The sequence below is a fragment of the Wyeomyia smithii genome, chromosome 2 (genome assembly GCF_029784165.1).
Source record: "Wyeomyia smithii strain HCP4-BCI-WySm-NY-G18 chromosome 2, ASM2978416v1, whole genome shotgun sequence".
Taxonomy (NCBI): Eukaryota; Metazoa; Arthropoda; class Insecta; order Diptera; family Culicidae; genus Wyeomyia; species Wyeomyia smithii.
The window spans coordinates 200,243,863-200,267,682 of NC_073695.1; the positions used below are offsets into that span (position 1 = coordinate 200,243,863).

General features: G+C 37.8%; 1 protein-coding gene across 2 annotated transcripts in view; it reads right to left on the reverse strand.

Moving 5' to 3' along the window:
• LOC129721484 (coatomer subunit beta') overlaps nucleotides 1–23,820 on the reverse strand; it is a 242,767-nt gene that overhangs the window by 21,104 nt on the left and 197,843 nt on the right. The window contains exons 1-2 of one of the 2 annotated variants that reach the window (XM_055674115.1): nucleotides 2,232–2,379; nucleotides 790–1,652 (exon numbers count right to left, since the gene is read on the reverse strand). In XM_055674115.1, the coding sequence (XP_055530090.1) occupies nucleotides 790–1,652; nucleotides 2,232–2,234 (866 nt within the window). In that variant the 5' untranslated portion in view covers nucleotides 2,235–2,379. Of the gene's footprint in view, nucleotides 1–789; nucleotides 1,653–2,231; nucleotides 2,380–23,820 lie in introns of those variants that run through there. The other variant, XM_055674114.1, reaches the window with a different exon arrangement.

Below are 23,820 nucleotides of genomic sequence, written 5' to 3' on the forward strand. Positions count from 1 at the left end.
CTTTGCTATATAATACTCATTTATTTAAGTTTTCTGACTCTCAACCTGTCTCTCTTTATTATTCACAAATTTTACATTTTCTATCAAAACTTCGCCCAGAAACAACTATTAGCTACGCCACACGTATGGATAGGTAAATAAGATTCTCAGAGCAATTTTCTTACAGTTAAATTGTTTCAAAAACTTTCTGACATCTCCAGGTATGAAACCTACAATCGAATTGTTTTATAATTCATGGATTTCGAGGCGTTCTTACCAGTCTGAAAATATTAATTCTAAATTGAGAAAATCTCCAATCGAGAAACGCAGGTAGTCGGATAATCTGAAGTATTGTTTATAAATTAAATTTGTAGAACAAAAATTTAAAAAACTGGTTTATTACGCTGTATTTTTGCTGCGTTTACTACGTCGAGCAACATGTTCAGAGATTTTTTCTCATTTCGCACTCTCTTAACTCAAGAATAGATTTAAAAATACATTTGACACAACATTAGCGGAAAGCTCTGACAGTATTATTCTTCTTTCCGCAGAATGTACTCCGGTATAGAGCACAAAGACATAGTCAATGATTCAGACTTAAATAGATTCAAAAAAAAAAAAAAAAACATTACCTTAACTTTACAGAAAAAGAATTTACATTAACTAGAAGCCATTGAATTTACATTTTGTGTGTTTGTTTAAATGAGTTATATAGAAAAATAAATCATACTGCTGATTTAAATAAATGTGAGAAGTATTTTATAGAATGTGCCGCTCCAGTCATAATAAAGCAAAATAAGTTGTACTCACCCAAGTGCCACATTATTGGTGCCCCTCATGCAGGCGATAGTCCACACCCGTTCGAAGCCATAATTGAGCGACGTTTCCAACCGATACGTGCCCGAGTGCCAAATTCGAATGGTGCCGTCTTCCGAACCAGTCAGCACAATTGGCAGCTCCGGGTGAAACGATACCGCCGACACATTTTGGGCATGCCCCTCGAGCGTCTGCACGCAGGTTTTGTTCTGATAGTCCCAGATTTTCACTAATCGATCGTCGGCGCCGGAAATGAGATACGGCTTGTCGCCACCGTGATAGTAATCCACACAGTTGACGCCCTTCTCGTGCCCGTCAAGAGTGAAGTTGGGTATATTTGAGCCCAGCTGCCACACCTTCACCGTTCTGTCCAATGAAGCACTGGCGAATGTGTTGTTATCCTTCGGGTTAAACACGATCTGCATCACGTAATGTGTGTGACCCTCGAAGACTCGCTGCATAGACCACATCTTTTCCCAGTTCCACAGCTTAATCAACATGTCGTCACTGCAAGTCAGGATCAGTGGCTGTGTGGGATGAACTGCGATACTTCGGACGTAGTCCGTGTGTGCCTCGAACGAATGAACTTTTTCCAGCGTGTTATAGTTGAAGACACGCACCTGCATGTCGTCCGATCCGGTTAGTATCCAGTTCTTACGGGCCACGAAACGGGCGCAGCGCACCGGAATATCGCACACTTCAAAGTCCTTGACCAGCTGCTGATTTTCATAATTCATCACGTGCACATGCCCATTGTACAGAGCGCACAACATCCACGGTTCGGTGGGATGTAGATCCACCGATTTGACTCGATCCGAGCGCGACGTCAGCCGCCTCTTGATGTCTAATCGCAGTGGCTGAACACATGAAAGGGAAGGGTAACATTAGCAAAGTGCGATTATTTTAAATTTCCTAGATCTAAAGTATTTTTGTTTTTGCAATTAACAGGTATTGAATAAACAAACTAGATTTTGGGAATAAAACTGAGAACAGCTGGTTTTTGTTGGGAGAAAATTCCTCCACCGAGTTGCTTCCGCTTGGCTTATCACAATAATCAACATAGATTTTATTTTCTAGCGCCTTAGCTAGCATCGGATGAATGACGGAGAGACACAAATATCATTATTGCATTACGAATGAAAAGAACCGAAAATTTTCGATGTTGCCACCCAAAGTACACAACCATTTCCACAATTATCCAGAAGTTATATATTATTCCCATGGAAAAGCTTTATTTTCCACCTGTTTTTGTGTGAGCCCTTGTTCCGAATTGCTTAAAACACAAATGCTTCCATCGTTCCTTACGGACACTACTTTTCTTCCAGCTCGACAAGCAGCCATCGGAGCGAACAATTTCGTCACTCTTTCTCGCTGCGGAAAACTCCCTAGAGCAACCTAATTCTATCGAAAAAATAAGAACCCGGTAAGCCACTAACCATTTTCAATTGATTTCCGTACGCTGACACACTAGATTTCACAAAATTTCTACCAAAAAGTGAACACCGACATAAAACTACCGCAGAATTGCACCGCGCCGCGACCCGAGTTGAGTTTAGACGTGGCTCGAAATGATGATTCTGTTCGAAAACGTCAAGCAGAAGCATGAGAGCATAAACGCTGCGATTGTATGCGAATGCACGTACGACAGGTTATGCTGTGCAGTTTGGCGGTGTGTTGGTGTGTTGTGCTGTCACGTTTGAGTTCACAACCAGAGGCGCTAGCAGCGCCGAGAAGACTCCCGAGTGGTAGATGATATTAGAAGTGGAAGAAGGAGGTTTTAAATTCTAAGTGAAAAATTTATCGTGAATTTTCGCTATCGAAATTTGTCGTGAAGATCCGGTTGTTGAACACAGGTATACCACTAGTCTGCAGTTTATAGTTTATGCGAAGGGAAATTCATGAGTGTTTACATTTGTTTGATTTATTTCAAATTGAGTTTGTTTCCCTGTACAATTAAAATTGGATTTGAATTTCGCTCATATCCGGCTCACATTTGATTTCTATCGTCTCACATTTCTCCACTCCAAACCTTTTTGCTAAAAGGAATTACTTTTAATCTCAATAAAAAAACTCTAGATAAAATTCCCTTTTTTGCATTAATTTAAAATTTGATGTTTGTTTTTTAGTTTTCAAAACTAAAATTCAAATTAACTTGAAAACAGTTGCTTTTTAGAAAGCTCTTTGATCGTAATAATTGATTAATTTATTAAACATCATACAGTTACACTTATTCTTAAAAGCGTTAAGGCACAGAGTTAAGGTTTAAGAATGCTCTGAAACTTAAAAATCAATGAAAAATTTGTCTCACATTCCCCCATCCTGACCCTTTTACCAAAAGTTTTGTTATAACTTAGAGTTTTTCTGTAAAAAAATAATAAAAGAAAAATTAAACTTTTTCGAGTAAAATTTAGTGTTTCTTCTAACAAAAAATATACTAAGAATATTTTTTGTTTTCACATGATTTTTTTTTAAACATTCTTTGGACTTTCTAGCTTTTTTATGTAACTCAAGGCTTCTGAGATACAATGGGAGCATAAAGTTTATGCAAAAATACATACGGCCTTTCAGAAAATAATTTTTGAGTCTGAAATTTTCTTCTATCCGCGAAAAATGCTCAATTTACTTGTTAGTAGATTTTCATTGAAACCAAAAATGTTCCATATTTGACGACAGAACATTTGGCATCGAAATAAAATAAAATAATTTCAAAATTAATACGCAATATTTTATAGATTTGACGCGTATTTTTTACACACTTAAAATTTTTTGCCGGGTCTCGGTAATTTATTGCCGAGAACGGCACCACTGAGTGCTCGGTTAAAAAAATAAGGACAGCTGTCACATTTTTTCGTGAATCTCGGTTTACCTAACTGATATTTCGGCTCGTTAATATTTTGTGCCGAAACTTCAGTTAGGTTGAACCGAGATTTTCGAAAAAATGTGACAGCTGTCATTTTTTTTCTAACCGAGCACTCAGTGGTGCCGTTCTCGACAAAAATTACCGAGACCCGGCAAAAAATTTAAGTGTGTAGATTCATAATAGATATTTGCGTTTCTGGACCTCTCTTGGAAAAATAAAAAAACGATTCATTTTGTGATTACCTAATAAACAGAAAACAATTCGTTCCAGTAGAGAATAGAGTCAACTAATTTACGCGTATAATGCAAACAGTAATCGCATTGTACGCGCATTAAATATGCGATATGCGCTAGGACACATCTGTTCAACTGAAGAACCAAAAACGAGACAAAATCTCTTTATTTTAAGTATCGACATCTAGCGGTGGAGAGATTGCATTTTACACTCGAAATTTCATTACGCTTCTATTCTATTCATTCAACAAAAGGACTGTGTGAGCTCTCGCCGCTTTTTCATCGAGAGAATCCTTTGTTCTCCCCGGTACTGGTATAGCGAGGGTGCCTTTTCATGATGAACGTACAGTACCACCCGCATACGTGCAACGGTTTTTTATGTAGATATATTTTTAATGAATTTCATTGTTGCCCGAGTTGAAAACTGAATATCTTGACTAACGACAATCATTTTTCTACCTTGTACCTAATGTCGTAAGCAGTGCTGATACAGCGCATCTGATATGCATTCCTAGCAATGTTAGGTATAAAAAACGGTACGAGAAAAATATATTGTCGTTGATCGAGAAATTCGGTTTTCAAGTCCTACGAAAATATTCAAGTAAATCAACTAACAGGTTAAAATAGTTTTAACAGTCGTGAGGTGTACGATCCAAGAAAATTTGTCAGACAATGTTTGAATGGTTGAAAGATTTTTAGTTTAATTTGTTTTATTGACGTTGATTGTGAATTGTTACTGAATTTCCACTTTAAAGATCTCTTGAATGCGATCCTGTCTTAACTTGATTTTGATAGATTCAACTATTCAAGATCACCTTTTTGCCTGGTCATTAAAGCAAAAAAATAGTTTTTTGGTGCATGTTCAAACTATTGGAGCGAACTGTTCGAACGATGCACTGTAAAATCAATGTAGACAGGAACAGCAAAAAATGAATGCGAAAGCTTGGGCACCGATTTGCTGCAGAGTTTTGTTCGAAGTTGCATATCTGTTCTGTGGCTAGGATATGCGTCCATTTTCAAAATATCGAAAAACTTTTACGATGAAAAAAGTTCATATATGCGACTTTAACTATTAAACTTATCCGAGTTGATTTATTATTTAATGCGACTCCACAACTTCATATTTGCGATTTGAAACAAAACTATAAGCGATATATGAATATACACTGCGAGTTCTTTTATTACTTAATGCGACTTCACAAGTCAACATTAGTAAATTATTTCAGATATTTATGTGATTAATATGATTTATCCCTTGTTATTCATATTACAGTAACAAACAACAAAGTTAGTGAACAACCTGGGCAAGCTTTAACTGGGCTTCTTTTTGACTGGGCGAGTGGGACGATTCCCAGTTACAAAGAAAACCAACGTCAATGATCACAACGATCGAGGGGCATGCAAATGGGGAGCTTTGACGGCAACAATGAACAGTAACAACACGAATAAAACCTTTTGTCTGGTGACCAACATGAAAATTAAAATCTTTTGCGACAATTTATGTCGCTAAGTAGCGTTGGTTTACTGTTCATCGAAACTCCCCTTTACGCGTATTTAGGTTCAAAATGACATCCCAGTTAGCGAGCCGATTTGGATGACTGGGAAGTGTTCTTCGCCTAGTTAGCGAATAGTACTGTACAAGTAACAGTAAATTACAAATGTCAGTTTATAATTTTTAACATTTTTTTCCTGTGGACACACGCTGTAATTTTAGAGTATCCATACGGACTCGAACCTCGAACTTTTAGATTGTCACGTAGCGTTCTTTCCACTCCTTCGTGGTCACGCTGTCGGAAATTTTTAAGTTTTGGTAAGCACTTTTTAATTTCATCGCCTAAATGACCATTGTAAAGCAGGAATCTAATTAGATCTCGTGTTGCGAAATAGTTTGTAAATTTCTGCGGGAATGTTCGTTGTTTACATTTCGGTTGTACTGTCATGGCCGCTCGATGAAAACTGCGTCAATTGTTGAAACAAAATTGAGTGATTTTACCGCCTTCGAAAACAATAATAAACAAACAAAAAATAGTACATCATTGATCCAATTTGTTCGCAGATGTTTGCTGCGATAAGTGACTTTTCACCTACGCACACTGGTAAACAAGTAGAGCCGCGAAAAGTTGATGTTGTTCTCTCCAAACTGTAAATCATCGCATATCGTTGTTATACTTTATACCACCTTGCCTTTGACCATCACCTTGCCGACGTTCCCTGCGAGATTCGAATGAGCCGGATAATCCACCAGAAATTCTCACACAGCACTAGAGTAGAGTCAATCCATTGTAGCCTTGATTAGTCGGATCAGTTTCCCAAGAAACCCTTATTCATCCATGATCTTCCATAGTTATTCCCGGTCAATTGTGTCATATCACAGAACAGATATGCAACTTCGAACAAAACTCTGCAGCAAATCGGTGCCCAAGCTTTCGCATTCATTTCTTGCTGTTCCTGTCTACATTGATTTTACAGTGCATCGTTCAAACAGTTCGCTCCAATAGTTTGAACATGCACCAAAAAACTATTTTTTTGCTTTAATGACCAGGCAAAAAGGTGATCTTGAATAGTTGAATCTATCAAAATCAAGTTAAGACAGGATCGCATTCAAGAGATCTTTAAAGTGGAAATTCAGTAACAATTCACAATCAACGTCAATAAAACAAATTAAACTAAAAATCTTTCAACCATTCAAACATTGTCTGACAAATTTTCTTGGATCGTACACCTCACGACTGTTAAAACTATTTTAACCTGTTAGTTGATTTACTTGAATATTTTCGTAGGACTTGGAAACCGAATTTCTCGATCAACGACAACATTTTTTCTCGTACCGTTTTTTATACCTAACATTGCTAGAAATGCATATCAGACGCGCTGTATCAGCACTGCTTACGACATTAGGTACAATGTAAAAAAATGATTGTCGTTAGTCAAGATATTCAGTTTTCAACTCGGGCAACAATGAAATTCATTAAAAATATATCTACATAAAAACCATTGCACGTATGAGGGTGGTACTGTACGTTCATCATGAAAAGGCACCCTCGCTATACCAGTACCGGGGAGAACAAAGGATTCTCTCGATGAAAAAGCGGCGAGAGCTCACACAGTCCTTTTGTTGAATGAATAGAATATAAGCGTAATGAAATTTCGAGTGTAAAATGCATTCTCTCCACCGCTAGATGTCAATACTTAAAATAAAGAGATTTTGTCTCGTTTTTGGTTCTTCAGTTGATGACCAGAACGAAGAAAATTTTTTTTTTCTTAACAGGCTTTGCCTTATATGGCTTACTTCTTTAGAATAATAGGTCTATTTTGCAATGCGTCGGGATTTATGACATTTTTCCTGGAAGTATATTTCAATACTCAACAACCGGTAAAAAAAATCAACGGATCAAAGGAAGAAAGAAAAAAAGATGTTTATATTTTGTTCGACATTCAAAAACTTTGTAATTTATTAAAAAAAAAATAAGTTACAAATCCGATACCTGAAAATCACTAAAAGTAAGGTTTCACTTATTATCAACTAAATATTTTTCTAGATGATTTTTAGATGAGTATACAATTTACCATAACTATAAGCGAAAAATTGATCGTAGATGATCAAACTGCTTAAACAAATTTTATTTATTTTGATACTCAACAACGAATTAAAAATTATTTTGAGTATACTCAACAGAATAGCGTATTTTAAATTACTTTCAGGTAAGGAAATTATTATATTTGTTAAAGACAATGAAATATTTTTGAAAATTAAACAACCATTATCTATTTTGGTTTTGAGAAAATGATATTACTGAAAATTCTATTCACAATTTGCGCAATACTGCCCCTGTTTACATAGTTGACGCAACAACCAACACCATCATTGCGAGAAAAACGCGTTTTTGTTATTTTAACCCAAATCATTATATTGAGATACAATTTTAACAAAATAGTCTGTCAATTTTACGAAGATTGATGTTAGAAAAGAGGCCCCATGGATTATACGAGTCGGCCCGTGGTAATTGATCCAGAAAAACCGCTACGCCAGTTTATGCGAATAAACATGTATTTTTCTCGCAGATTGTTCGCATGGCTTGGCGTAAAAACTTGACTACTTCCTACTCTGTCTCGCAGTTGATTCAGTTTTATCAATCGTGTTTCGGTAAAACGTCAGTTATTGTCCATCGGCAGTTTCAATTAGACAAACACGCACAAACACACATACAAACACACACAAACACATGCATAAAGACTTACATTTACGCTAAGGTGGGTAATCGTTACATGGAAAAATGCAAACTTGACAGCACAGAGCCAGGACAAAGTTTTTCTTTGGTTCAATTTAGGCCCCCAGACAATGCTAAACCTGCCGGATAAAGTTTACTCGTGCCTCTGAATGGTGCATTACATACGCATGTACATAAATTTGTACGAAAATTAGTATAGGAAAACTTTTGCGCCTGTTTCTTCCTAGAGAGCTATCGATCAATCCACTTCCGGTAGTATCAGGATTGTTTGGGGCCCCAAATAGAACCTTTAAAACGTTCTGGCAAATCGATTAAGTTTACCTACCGTATTATACACACACGTTTTAATTATTTCAACTGATGCAAATATTCACTAGTAGGGGGAAAGGACACGGTGACTTAACACCTTCCTGAGGGTGAGTGTTTTTTGAAAATATTAATATACAATACAATTATTCAATCCCACTTTCCCCTTTACCCCTTTCCATGGAATATTCGTCGAATAAAACGACTTAACTTAGACAAACAGACAGTAGTTAGACAGTCGAATAAAACGACTAAACATAAACAATTGCACCTTGTATGGAGTGACGCCAGTTTTTGCAACCAATTGGCAGTTACGCCAAAACGTTTTTCCAATATTTTTCAAAAGTTTCAGAACAAAATGGTTTCCTTTTTGTTTGTAGTGTATGTATCTTAGGGAAAGGAAGCTGAATCAACGAAAAAGTGCATTTTGGTCATTTTGGCTCTTACGTCAACTATGTAAACAGGGGCAGAATAACTAATAATCAGTTTTCTTAAACCCTCATTTTTTCATAAATTTTTCATACTTTATTGTACATATATTTGCAGAATAAGATCACAAAACAAAAGAACACGAAAGACCACGGGGGAGTAGGAGGGTATAAAAGGGATCAAAATATGACCCCGTAGTTTAGGAATGGTCCCAAATGCATTTTATTATTTTTGGTATCGCAGAAAGTAACAGGGCATATTTTTTTAGGACAAAATTATTTTCTATAACCTTACCAGAGACACTAGTTATGCCAGTCAAACAAACCGATTTAGCTGAAAAAATAATTTAAACTCCAATTGGGCACTCTGTGGGTAATTAAATTATTTTTATAATCGAAACAGTTGGTTTGATTGGCATAGTGGCTTTGGCAAAGTTGTAGATAAAAATATTGTCCTTCCAAAAATAAACATGTTGTAAATTCTTTTTTTTTTTTTAAAAAATATAACTTTTTTTTTTGATTTCTTCATCGCTTCGGTAATTTTTTTGTAATTTTTATACAAAAAAAAATAAGATTTTTAAATATAAGCTTTTTAATATTAATTTTAATGTTTCTTTTACATTAAAAAATGAATTTTTTGAGTTTTTTTTTTATCGGAAAGATAAAATTACTATCTAAAACTTTTCCAGGTCACACTGGTCAAAAAACTTTTTACCTCTGAAAATATTTATAATCACAATAGTCCTCCCAAAATAGCATTTTAAATAGCTGCTCAGCCTATAGAAACGTTTATGCAAAGTTTAAGCCAAATCTAAAATGACAAAAAATATTGAAACTGGGAAATTTTTTGTGGAACTGCTCAGTTAAAAAGTAATTTTAAGTTATATTACAAAATGTGCAAACATATTTAAAACTTCAAAGTATACAGAATAGTTAACTTAAATTTTGTTTTCCTCGAATTGATAAAGATGTCACTTAGTCTAGTCTGACTAAACGGTGTTAAAAAAATTCAATAACACTGGCCGACAAAAGCGAAAAAAAAGTTGCCCTGAAGCTCAAAATGGTTGCCCTCCAAAGGTTTTACAGCTTTTTAACCATTCCTGTGAATTTTGCTGCTTTTAGAGAATGCAGAAATGCATCAGAAGGCCGCCGAGGAATTGCTTATCGGATTCGACGCTTCTACATTTGCATAGGGAAAAACTCTTTGGAAAAGTTATCTTTGCTAGGGACACCAAAACTCACAGGAATGGTTGAAAAACCTACCTACCATCTCTCATGTTTTCCAGTCCGAGCTCTAGGACAAAACTTGGATTTTGAATGATGAAATTGCTATGAAAGAAGGATTAAGGTACCGCCACACGGACGCTAATTCCCTTAGTTTCTAAAGCAGGTATAAGACGAAGCAAATATTTGATATTTTCCAATACAGATTTAATTTTGTGCAAATAAAAATCGTAAAAATAGCAAATATTTGCTTCGTCTAATACCTGCTTAAGTCTTAGTTGATTGTAAAAAGCATTTTTTCAACACTGAATAGTAGGCTATGAACTATTCGGGCATGCTGGAGTAGTTCAGGGTCTCTATGTTATAGCATTTGACAATACAATCCCGCGTTATGATGAAAAAAATGCTTTTTACAATCAACTATGACTTAGAAACTAAGGGAATTAGCGTCCGTGTGGCGACACCTTCACTATTTTAAACATAGTTGCATTCATACCAAAAGAATCAGTTCAGAAGTCTATTAAATTATTATTCACAAAGACATTTCGAGTTTGACCTTTATATCATTTGTATCTATCGCGCTACTATTACCTGCAATATAATCTGTATAAATGAGTGCATCAAGATTTTAGTTTTTCACATTTTTGATTTTCTCGCCATTGTCGGTTTATCGATATCTGAATACCTACGTTACTCTTCGTCGACCAGGTAAGCACCTTGCGATCAGCTGCTGAAGGGTACTTCGTTAGCGTACGCTCCAACGTTTCAAATCATTGTAATGCTATGTTTCAGAAACATTTATTTTATTTTTCGAAATTTCGCGAAATTTAGAGACCAATTTCGTTTCGTCTCGAGAACTCGAAATCCACCTTGATTTCGTTTCGACCAATTTGGCGAAACCGAAATTAAGGGTTAATTTCGTTTCGTTTCGTTTCGACACCAGAAAAGTCAGTTTCGCACACCCCTAGCGACAATCATGTCCGATGAATTCTGCACGAGTCAGGTATCTTGTTCTAGTCATCTTTGTTTTTTTCCATCACTAGGTAGTGGTCCGAACCGATTTTGGCGCCTCGGTGGGTTCTGACGTGGGTGATGTACGAGAAGTGCAGACCATCTATCAATATGTGATCGATTTGGGATTCAGTCTCATTCGGTGATCTCCAGGTGTATCGATATGGGAGGAAAAATGTACTGCGTACGGCAGTTCCATGTTCCGGGTTTTCAAGTGTTAGTTCGTTCTCGTCGCCTGGGTCCATGCCGGTTATTTCGGTACGAAGCTCCTTGTCCTAGGTTGTTTTCTTGTGCAGTCTCGCAAGCCCGAAACCGAGTGCACTAACAAGACGATAGTTCAACCGCTCCTAACATAGAAAACAGGCGTATTTCCGAGTCACTCATAACATGCACCTCAGACGCTTGGATTGACTTCCGAAAGGAGCCTCCCTAGCCTGCCAGCATACGTCAAGAGATCCCACTGGGGTTGGTTACCCAATCTTTCCTAAGGTTACTCGTACAACAGTTGGTATTACGGAGAATAATAGGGCTAGGAAAATGTTATTTTTGAAAATCATCGAATGTTCGGAATATCGAATAATGATTTGAACTCGAGTTTGTCAATTCAATTCAGTCTTTTAATTTGGTTTTTATTTTTTTAATTAATCATCATGTTCTGTGGAATATTCGGTCGTCTGTTCGGTCGAATATTTTGCTGAGCAGACGGCCGAATACTCAACAAAACATGATGATAAGGTGAGAAAAATTAGAAATAAAATTATTCTTGACTTAAAGCGAATCGACCTAGACAAGCTCAAGTTGAAACCATTATTCTGTGAACTGAAAAATCTTTACTTTCCACAAAAAAACTTTTTCCCAGCCCTATTTTCCGGTGCAACGCTACTACCAACCTCATTTCATACGTGTGACTGCACAATTATTGTTAAGATGGTGTGCCGTTTGAAATAGTAACTTTTGATTGTTTTTCTATTGTATCATTAAACTATTATGCTAAAATTATTGCGGGCGGATGAATCTTGAAATGCTGTATCCCGCTTGCTACACCTAAGATGGCAACCTAGCATACCTACAACCCTAGTGAGCTAGCGTACCGAAACCTTTTCTAGTTATGAAAAACGAAATTGGAAATACGAAATGGATCAATCAGCAAAGACCTAGGCTACGAACAAGGAAACAGAAAACGATAATAGATTGGAAATTGGGTAGTTGGAACATCTGATATTTTAATGAACCGGCGCGAGCTGGTTTGCTTGCTCGTGAACTACAGCGGCAGGGAGTCGAAATCACAGCGATTCACTTCTTCTAAATACCACATCTACTACAGTGGCGGCAAAGCAGCGGAACGGGATATCGGTTTCGCAGTGTTGAGAAATCAGAAAACAAGAGTCAGCCGGTGGAGGCCTGTGGATGACTGTATATTCGCGTTGGGGATCAAGGGCAAATTCTTAAACTACAGTTACACCGAGAACGAGAAGAGCCGTGCCAGGAGCCGCAAGCTCACTGCGGTTACGCGTCAGAACAGAGTGAGATACAGGGAGGCAAGAGCTGCCGAAAATAGAATCCACCGGCGGAAGAAGCGAGAACACAAAGAGCTGGAGCTCGCCGGTGTAGAAGAGAACTTTGCTAGAAACGACGTGCGGAGCTTTCATAGAACAGTCAATAGAGTCAGACGCAGGAATTTTCCTGTGGCGGTGATACGTAATAACAAGGACGGCAACCTGCTTACGAATAAACCGACGGTTGCAGCCAGGTGGAAGTAGCACTTTCTGGTGATATTGAACGGTGGGAGTAAGGTGAGCAAGCCATGACAAGCTGTGGAGCCACCAACATAGGAGGAGGTTAAAACTGCGATTAGTGAGCTAAAAAACTGCGAGAAAGATGGTATCCCGGCCGAACTTAAACCGCGGAAAGCGAGCAGCTGTACCATGGGTCCACCAGATCCTAACGAGGATCTGGGTGTATGAAAAAATGCTGAACGACTGGTCAGAAGGCTTCATATACCCTATCTGCAGGAAGGGCCATCGACTGGATTGATGCAACTATCGAGACATTATGTGCTCAACTTCGCATACAAAGTGTTCTCCCGTATCCTGCTCTTCAGATTGAGACCTTCGTCGGCGAATCGGCGAGTGGGCTAGACATGTAGCCAGAATGCCTGACGAGAGAGCCGCCAAAACTATCTTCAGCAGAGAACCAGGAAAAGACCGTCGATTCTGTGGTAGGTCACGACGTTTTACAAATAAATTCAAAATCTTCAACTTTTCCTAACGCAGTTAGTGAGATTAACAGTAGGCAAATATGTTGAACAATAATTTGATGAGAACCGATTGCCAAAAATTGATAAAATATCTTATCAGAAAAATTGTTTTGTTTCCTTCGTTTTCGCCGAGACTTAAATGATAAGTCTTTTTTTATTAATAGCTTACTATATTTAATGCAATTTTCCTATCCCTATCTCATCACAGTGATTGTCATCGCAAATGGTTGACGACTGCCGCAATATTTTTTTTGTTGCTTCTGATGTCAGCCACTGCAGAAGGATGCTTTCCCGTAGCAGGAGAATGTATTGAACGCAAACAAGCATAAGTACCTACTCGATTCCCGTATTGTTGCAAATTCTCGAGTGCATCTCGAAGTTGAAACTTGTGGACAATCATGATTCACCTCACCTTGCCGTATTGCCACCAGTTCGGGGAAACAGAAAAGCAAGCTTTCGAAACGTTTCGTACCTTTACCATTCGGATCCGCTTGGGAACCGTTAGCCTGCCGTTCAGTTACTGTAACAAAACTGTTCCGCCGCAGTTTTACCATCAGAAATATACAACTCGAAGACGAACGGAAAATATTGAATCTCCCCATTCTAACGAGCTGTTTAATTGGAAAAGTTCCGCCATTGATAAAAAGCGGTAGCCGAAGCACAATGATCGTGTCGTTGCACACTTTTTTCTCCTGATGATGGTACAAACTCTGGCAAGGAGCCTGAAACATCCGCCGTGTCGTTACTCGGGGCAACACACAATCGTCGTCGTCGTCGCGTTGTCGTTTGTTGAAGTCGTCAGTAATAAATTTTGTACAGCATGACATTAAATTTTCTCGCTCTTTAATTAGCTTTCCGCTTTCGAAAATTGGATTTAGCTATAAGGCGACCGTAGAATAACCAAACTTTTACACGGGACTTTTCTTTGACTTTTGTTTCGGGCGGAATCATGAAACGAAGCCGATGCCTGTTGACAGTTTTGACAGTTTGCTATCCGCTAAACAATTGCGACCAAACCGCAAAATGTTCAATGGACAGAACGTTCGGAAACATTCTTAACTCTAAACTTTTATCTGCCAATAAAAGTATCACGTTTCATGAAAACAAACAAAATCAAATGCCTATGGTTTGAGCAGAACCTCAAAGTTACAAACAGGACAAGAGAAATCTGTCTGCCATTATTTCAACGTTTCTGGCAGAAAAAGGTTCTCGAGTGAGTCATGTCAAAGTTTTTACCCTCCTCTTTTTGGTCCGTTTGTTAACATATCGTTCAAGTGACACGCGGGAACAAGTATTACCGACAGTTATAAACATAATCGTGCGCACAGGGTGGTTTTGGGTCTCTCTCCACAGGTAGTAAAAAAAAACGCATTTTGATCAGAATGTTAGGTGAAAATATCAAGGAATGCGACAATACTAGCTATCAAGCTCTGTTCAACAGGGCATATGGTATGAACAGTTAAACTTTATTGAAATGTCCTTTCACAATTTTCAGTTTGATGAATTTAGATAATCAGAATCTTACAGAAAATAACCGAACTCTTCTATCGACACACATATACGTTTTTGTTTGAACTGTTAAATTTTAAACGCAACCTTCAAACGAAAATCCTGCACACGACTATGGTTATAAACTTTCAAACTCGTTTAATGTAACTGACGTTTATTTCAAAGATTTTTTTCCATACTCTAACTGTCGTTCCCATCCGTTCCAAACGATGTCGAACTATGTTTTCAAAGTTAGGCAGGTCCATCACTGCCAGATAATGCTCTTAATTGTTCCGCCTTTGTTCGTACCGACCCCTCCCCCTTCTGGAAAATTCTTCCTTCGCTTCCACCGTTGCGTATGCTTGTTGTAACAGTTTCAGCAGTACAAAAGGTAAAGTGCCACGTGGCACCGATCGACACCTCTCCGGCTTCCCCGCTATGAGCTATGAGCTACTTACCGTCATTAGCCATCGGAGTTTGCCGACGGCAGCGATTCCCCTGTTCAAATAATCGCTTCTGGTTCCGTTGTGGGAAAAAAAGAAAAGTTCGCTCCTGTTGGACGATAACAAACCGATATGTTTCATCTAATTAGATTTGGCCTCCCCTTTGAGCTTTAGGTAGTGGCTGTCCCCCACAGCGATCTGTGGTCGTGTAAATATCCTTACCGTTGCTGGGGGTGAATAAGTACAGGTCCGTTGAATAAGTGATAAGTAACAATAAATTTTATTGAACTGGTAATGAGATCAAAATATCGGTACAGTTGACGGTTTTGGTGATAGATAATTGAATTAGGGCAATTCGAAGAATTTTGTTTTTGCAGACGTCGGTACACAGCCTCAGTCCATTAAACTGATCTATGTTGGCGGCCGATTCACCTAATGCTGTCAGACAAACGCAATTGAGCTGCGTCCGACAGTGCCCCTTACTGGCGATGACGAACCGGAGCGTGTGAGGTTATGTGGCCTCTAGATTCTTTAAAGTAACAGCCCCGTTCCGCTGGATGTGGCATTCCAGGAACGCGTTTCTGTCTCCCTTCCGCTTGGCACTGCCATTCATCGACTCTGTGCCAAAACCACAAACAACAAGCGTTTGATGTTGGCGCGAGCAAAATGACCATCATTGGTTCCTTCTTGGACGGGTGAATATAGGATAAAATGCCAACAGCTCCCCCGCTCCTGATAACCGAAATCATATCCATCATCTGAGTAGGTTGCTCATTCCGGGGTGTTCGGCGAGAATGTTGCATATATCGTTGCGGAAATCATATCTGACGAGGGAATGGTTAGTCTCCTGGGCGATGAGTTCTCTCAGTTCTCACTCGTAGTGGGGGAAAAGCCTAGCTGTCATGTGTAACTATGCTGCCTGGTAGATTACCGACAGATGAAAAGATAAGAGTCGGGATGACAGCTTCATTTGGGTGATTTGTAAAGGGCTTCAACGGGATATCAGTTGTAACATTCAACACTTACAAGTAATCTGAACCATCTAGAAATATTTCGCTGTTGAAAAAGGTTATATCCATGGTATTTTTTAGGTTTTTTTCGATTGAAAAGTATTCAGTAGGTACTCAAAACCTATCTATGTAGGAAACAAATCATTCCTGTGATTTTGTTAAATTATAAAGTAATTCTTTTTGTATGAATATATAAACTCAAAATACCTTTTTCCCAGAAGTACTTTTTCAGCATTGCTACAACGACATTACAAAATATTCTGCTGCAGTTTTCATTCAAGCATGTTTTAAGTATCTAATTAAATATTCGTGTTCATATTTATATAATATTAACTCTCTAGTGCCCAATTTAATTTTCAGACAGATTTCGAAAAAATCACTATGAAACTTTTTAACATTTTTTCAGTATTGGTTGAAGCTCTTTAGAGGTTTCACTGAAGACCGTCTAAAGGCGGCACTGGGCACTAGAGGGCTTAGCACGGTTAGATACCATTTGAACCTTTTTCTTAGAAATGTTTGGAGCCTCACATTTTAGATAACTGCAAAACAAAAAAACAAACATCTCTAGAGCCTACAGTGAGAGCAGAGATGGATTCACAATTTGAAGGATAGACGTCGTTAAGCCTGTAGTACACTCTTTGTGTAATGGTCAAATATTTGACCTTCTGACACAATGGTCAAATTTATTTGACATCATGGTTGTTGTTTGCCCGTGTTTGCCCCATGTTAAAATTGGAGAGTGACAAATAATTATCTTTGACCAAATTTTTATCTGTCAAAAAGTGACAAATATTTGACGCTCGGTCAAAGAGTGTACTACAGGCTTTAGTGGTGCAATCGAGGGAAAATCAAAACATTACAGTAATATTTAGGTTTATGTTTCCAAGACATCCAAGCTAATTTTGCTTCATGTGTAAAAAGACGCAACGGTTTTTTGGCATGTCACAATTCGCAGTATGGTGGCGCTAAGAACACTAGACCTATTTACGTACGAATGCTTTAGTGTCACTCATTGAGGAAAATATTTACAAATCGCTGTTTTGTTTGCAATGCTATGTTTTTAGCAGCTGGACAAATAATTAGTTAAAAACTTATTATAAGTTCTAAACTCGTTTCTGAATAAATTTTTCATCCGTAATCATGAATCGGAAGAAGCTGCTTAACCGACCAAAAATGGTAAAAAGTGATAAAAAGTCGAAGCAACGAGATGCGGTGATTTACAGTTTAGAGGAAACAAAGCAACTCTACACGGTTTTTTTTACACGTTCACTAATGTGCGTAGGTGAAAAGTCACTTATCTCTCTTAGTGGTCAATGATTCGATAAAATCGATAGTTTTCCAGCTCTTATCGATATTATTGCAATAAGAAGGGTTGCCTTTTTTTAATGTAGAAATTTTGAGCAGTCGTAATTTGTACATAATCGACAATTTTGTTCAATCGCACTTTATATTTGCGATAAATTTGTTTTTTTAGTGTTGATATGAAAAAAAAATTCACAAACCTCACAAAACAGTATTACATCGTTGCAAAAACATCGACTCAATAATCTGTAAGAATGATCATGCGTCTGGCAGCTTTGGCTATAATCCAGCGCTGCCATCACTAAAGTGGTTGAAGTCGCAAGTTGCAGAAAGATGTCGTTAGCATTCCAAACGAGTAAGATTTTGATATCATACACGCGATTTCTGGAGTTTTTTTTGTTCTAGCTGGGATATCTGTTATCTGTGGTTCAGTTGACATTTAATATTCAGCAATGGTTTTGACAGAGAGTGACAGGACTGAGAGTTTGAAAAAAGAATAAATTATTCACAGGTGCAGTTTGGTTTATTTCTATGCCTAAAATGGGATTTTTATGTCGAAGAAAAAATCCGCAATTAAATTTTTCAAATTATATAAATTTCAAATTATTCTGTATAATAATCTGAAAATTCGCAAAAAATTAATTTATCGTTTTTGATTGGAATGAAATTTTGCACACGTGTTTTAGCTTACAAAACTGAGTATTTTTCGTAACTTAAGGATTACTTTTCTCTCCCGGATCCTGTTTCATGGACTAAGTCCGTTGCGGGAAACCACTGTTGGTGAATACTAGTGCGGTTTTAGATCAGGACAATCTACAACGAACTAAGTATTCGCTTTGAGACAGATCATCGACAAGTTTGAAAACATTACTTATAGACACATCATCTATTTATAAACTTCAAGGTGGCGTACGATTCAGTGAAATGCAACGAGCTGTGACAGATTACGTCAGGACCGTGGGCGCATTTTCGGATGAATTTGTGACGGTAGATGATCTAAAGCAAGGAGACTGTGGATGCAGAGGGAGGGAGTTTGAACTTGTCGTTCAACATAGCCCTTAAAGGTGCTATACGAAGGGTGAGTGTGCAGGCATCATCTCACGAAGTCTCGCATGGTCTTAGACTTGCGTTCGATATCGATATCGAGCTGATGAAACACGACAGGTTACTCTGGCCATGTAGCACGAATGGCGGATGACCGACCGGTAAATATATTATTCAGCAGAGACTCGGATAGAGGCCGACGACTTTGAGGCAGACTTCACACGCGTTGGATATGTGCTGTTGACGAGGATGCTCGAGCAGCGGGTGTGGGGGAATTGAGGAGGCGTATTCTGGAATCTGCATAGGATCCCTAGCCCTACCATCTGTCGCCATAAAAGGAAAATGAAGTAAACAAGAGGAATTTAGTCTCAAGGGCAATTTTCCAAAAAGGCGTATGCGATTTCATGTATATTTTATTTGAAGTGTTGTAGCTCAGGAATCTTTGTTTGTATGGAAAAACTATCTTAGAAAAAATCGTAGGAAACTAATAATAAAAAGCAAAGCCTTGGTGCTACATTCTGATTCGGAACACGACCTTCTGTTTGTTTTTAGACTTCGCAGCCGACTGTTTAGTGTACAGGACAATTGCGGGGCTAGCGCTACGATCCTACTGACATTAACAGTCTCCCCCGAGCCGAGACTCGAACCTACGACGACTGGTTTGATAGGCTAGCATCATACCTCGAGACCATCTGGGAGGAAACTAATAATATCTTATCAAAATATACAGTGCAAAAAAGTGGATTTGGCTACATGTTTTTCAAATGAACACTTAATTTTTATACTTCGTGAGGTATACCCAGATATTTATTCGTGTCTCACGGTGACCGTTTAGTCAGATCGGAGTAAATTTCGTTTGGTGAACCAAATGAATATCTTAATTAAACTATTGCCTAAGCTATGTATTTTAAAAAACCGCATTCGCTGAAGTGCGTTTCTGGAAGACGTTCAGAATTGATAATACACTGGGGTCGCTTTTTACGCGGGTTGTTTTTATGCAATTTTTCAAACGGGATATTTTTACAAAAACGCGAATTATTTTAACTCGATTCGAAAGATCATTTGTACGCGGTATCAAATAAGTTTAGTATAAGTATATCTAATCGAATCTTTTAAATGTGGTACAACCAACCGCGTGAAAAGCGACCCCAGTGTAGACAAATATTTAAGAACCGCATAGGATTGCGTCGTTTCACAAGAAAGGTGACAAAATAACACAAACCTTCCGTTCCTTCGCAGTCGTGGAGATGCAGACCTAAACTCGGTTCGGTTTAATGGTTTTGCCGGAGATTGCTCACGTGTTACTTTTATATAAGCGCATCGCAAATTTGTAAGTTGGGTCGATAAAAATCGCGAATAATCTGATGACTACGCAATGTATACTTTTCAAAGAACCGCGTTCGTCGAAGTGCGTTTACTTTTTCGAGGAATATTGTGTTTTTGGTAATAGACGAATATTAAAACACTTAGATACTTCTGGTTGCGAATGTTCTTCGCGCGTACCTCTCACCTAGATTGGCGGTGTTTGACAAGAAAAATACTCATCGTTCGCCGTCGTAATGAGTTAACTTCGCGCGCAACATTGTTCGATTTGGTCACTTACCACGGTGACACACACCTTTCCTTTCCGTCGCAGTCGTGAAGATGCAGAGGTAAACTCGGTCTTCGTCAACTACGAATGTTACGCCTCGTTCCTCAGAAGTTCCTTCCTCACCTAACGATCGTAAGGACGTGGCCAGCGCCGTTTTCGATTTATACAAAGCAGTAGCTGCTGAATTGTTGTACACTGAAGATGGCAAACTAATCACAAGCAGCCATATACGTGGTTCTTTGTTCAGTTTCACTAGCTCAGATCGATCACGGAGGAGCAACCACAAATTGTGTGGTCGTAGAGCTTAAGCTCAATCTCAAATGAACGCTAAACTTTTATTTATAAGAAGATTCTTATTTTTTTTTAAAGAAACATAAAACTGTAAAAAAACTTTTGGTAAAAATTCCAGGATGAAGAGATAGAAGACAAACTTTTCTTGATGGTTATGTTGTAGAGCGCTTTTTCATTTACAAAGGTTTGAAAATTCAACAATTTCGTGCAAAAAAGCCTATATTTTTTGCTCCAATCGTACTCAAAATCACTGTAGTTAATTTTTGTCGAAAAATTGGAGAATTTTATCATATCGTTGCCCAAAAAATAACAATAAACATACGAAAATTATGATACAAACCCTTTTTTTGTTTTGGAGGGGTTTAAAACGTAGGAGACCCTATTATTTGAGATTCTTTTGGTTTCCATAGAAAATTTTACAAAAATATCAAGTTTTTACACTGGTGCATTTTTTCAATTTTTAATGTTTATCATAACCACCATGCGTCTCCATTGAAAAAAGCTGGTGCAATGTAGTATTATGATACAAACCGCATTTTGCCGTTTAGGAAGATTAGAGACGCTATCGTTTGATATTTCTGCATTGCAGTAGCTTTTTCCAATAGCGACACATGGTGGTTGAACATGAAAGATTAAGAAGATTCTATCTTCAAAATAAATAGTTGAAGAGGTTGTATATGAGAGTCAACCGCAAGATTATCGCAGAATTACGACAGCCTGTTTTAAGTATTTTTTGCAACAGGCTTGAGAATTAGATTGGGGTTAATAACTTCATGGTGTGAAGCTTCAAGTTTCAGTAATAATTCTTTTTCAACTCTCTTTTCTGCTAAAAGATTGGTAATTTTGAATAGGAGCGATGAATGATTGACTTGAAGTAATTCGGTAATATTGTTGAAGATTGCCGGAATACAGTTGTAAGCAAAAACGATATAGCGTGGAAGGAACAGAATCTTGCTCGATAACAAGGTTATGAGTAATATTAAATATAAATTTTGATTAGAGGCAAAAAATCTTATTTACTGCTTAAACATGTACCAATGTAACTTGTAAAATCGATTGAATGGAATAGCGAAGTGATGATGAAACGGAGAGGACTAACGCAAAACTAGGCGGCGCGGCGCAGACAGCTATATGAAGAAAGGACGGAGTGCGTTGCACACTGCTTCTAAGTATACAGACGAATGTTGTGCGCAGAGTTGCGAATGTTCCAGTTTCACTTGGAAGTTTTTATTGATTCAGTCAAACAGATGAATCCTCAAGTTTTACATATATTCACTTGTTTTATCCAGTTTTTTTTTCATCCACTCAATCCCCGGTTTTTGGCAAAGTCGAAAATAATCTAAATTATTCTTCAAAAATTCTATTTCCAGTGTTTGATTTTCTTATACAAAATTACCGATGACTGATGACGCGGAATGATTTTAGCTCTGCAATTATTTCTTCGTACATAGCAAGCATACTAATAACTCATACTCCACCGTCCACCGATTTCTTCTGCAATCGAATGAGCGCATGTTGCACCAAAAACCATACACACATAATTTATTTGAAATCGCCATCTGCTGCTCTGAAACTTACTGCAGCTCTGTTTACTACTAGTCGATCCACTTTCCAGTAAATCATTCTCTCTCTTACTATAGTGATCGGATAGACAATGAAGACCAAATTTCTGCATGCTAGCTTTTATACGTGACTACTGATAGTTATACTTCCGTAGTCGTATAGTTGTGCACTCGAGTGAACAAAATAACATCAGCAAACAAAACCAGTCCACATAAGCGCTGATGATGGTTGTATGTAGCAACCAAAATACGTATCCGTGCGGACTAGTATTATTTCCAATATCTACTTCTCAAATTTAGTTTAGAGTTTAATGGAAACATATAATTCTTTTTTCTGATTTCGTGTATCATTCTACTAAGACGCTCAAGAAAATATATTTTTAAATTTGATCAACAGTTTGTCCAGAAAATTGAATCGTTTATATAGTGATTGATTGTTTAGTTTGATTTAGACAGAGAATTCGAGCATTGCCTGATATTTGCACTTGATTTGAGCTCCGATTGGTCGAAACAAGCGTTAAATAAAGTTTTTTTATCTCCTTAGGGAACATCCATAAATGACCTAGCTTTTTTTTAGTTTTTTATACCCCCTCCTCCCCCATCGTAGCATTTCGTCACAAAGTCAGGACCCCCCTCTAGATAATTACGTAGATAATTGCGTAGCCACATATTTTTTTTTGCAAATTTTATTATCCAAAACATACCTTGAGTCATAAATAAACAAGAAAAGATAAGGAAGTAATATAAATGACCCTAAACAGACAAAACAGTGATAAAAAGGAACAATTAGAAAAAATCCAATTTTTTTTCTTAGTTTCATGTTTGCTACGTAGCTTGGCTTGAACCCCCACCCTCCCCCTCGTCACATTTCGTCACAAAACTGCAAACCCCTCCTCCCCCCTCAAATGCTACGTCATCTATGAATGTTCCCTTACATCAATTTTCCGCATTTTGGTGGACGTACCGCTAATCGAGTACTGTAAGATTGAAGTGAATCCGTGGAATACTGGCTGAGTTCGAAGTATTAGATAGTGAACAATGTTTGTGACGTTTTCGATGTTTTCGGTTTTTCAATTTGCCCATCTATGTTACCGTAAGACGTTATTCTACGTAAAAAAAAACCTTCGTCAAAAGTCGATATTTTATGCAAAGCTTTCTGAGGAGTCCGAAAAAAAAATTATCCTGGATCTTAAACCCTCCGGAACGGCAAAAAACGGTTTGTATCATAATTTTCGCAAGGTTATTGTTATTTAAAGTACAATTTGATATTTTTCTTTGAAATGTCCTTTTGTTCACATAACATTTACTTCACTCGAAAATTTTTGCCTTTAATTTGATGCCAAAAGACTTTTCTGGCATGAAATTAAATTGCCTTTAATTTCATGCCAAAAGACTAAAAACGTAAAATAGATAAGCAGGTAAATTAATACACTAAAGTCGCTTTTTACCCGCGCCCGCGAAAATTTTGCCATCCGAGTGAAGAGAAACCGAAATCCGCGCACAAAAAATACCGCGTAAATTCCGAAATCCGCGTAAAAAACGCGTAAATTCCGGAATCCGCGTAAGAAAAAACCCGCGTTAAAAAACCGCGCAAAAGGCGACCTTAGTGTACTTGATGCTCTCAGTGGAAGGCTTGGTTTCGCTCTTTTGCTCTTTGAATGCTCATTAGGCTATATTTTGTCAAGAATGCAGAATTCGAACAAGTCATATATGAAGCACTTGTAGAGACACTCCTCCTTTATAATT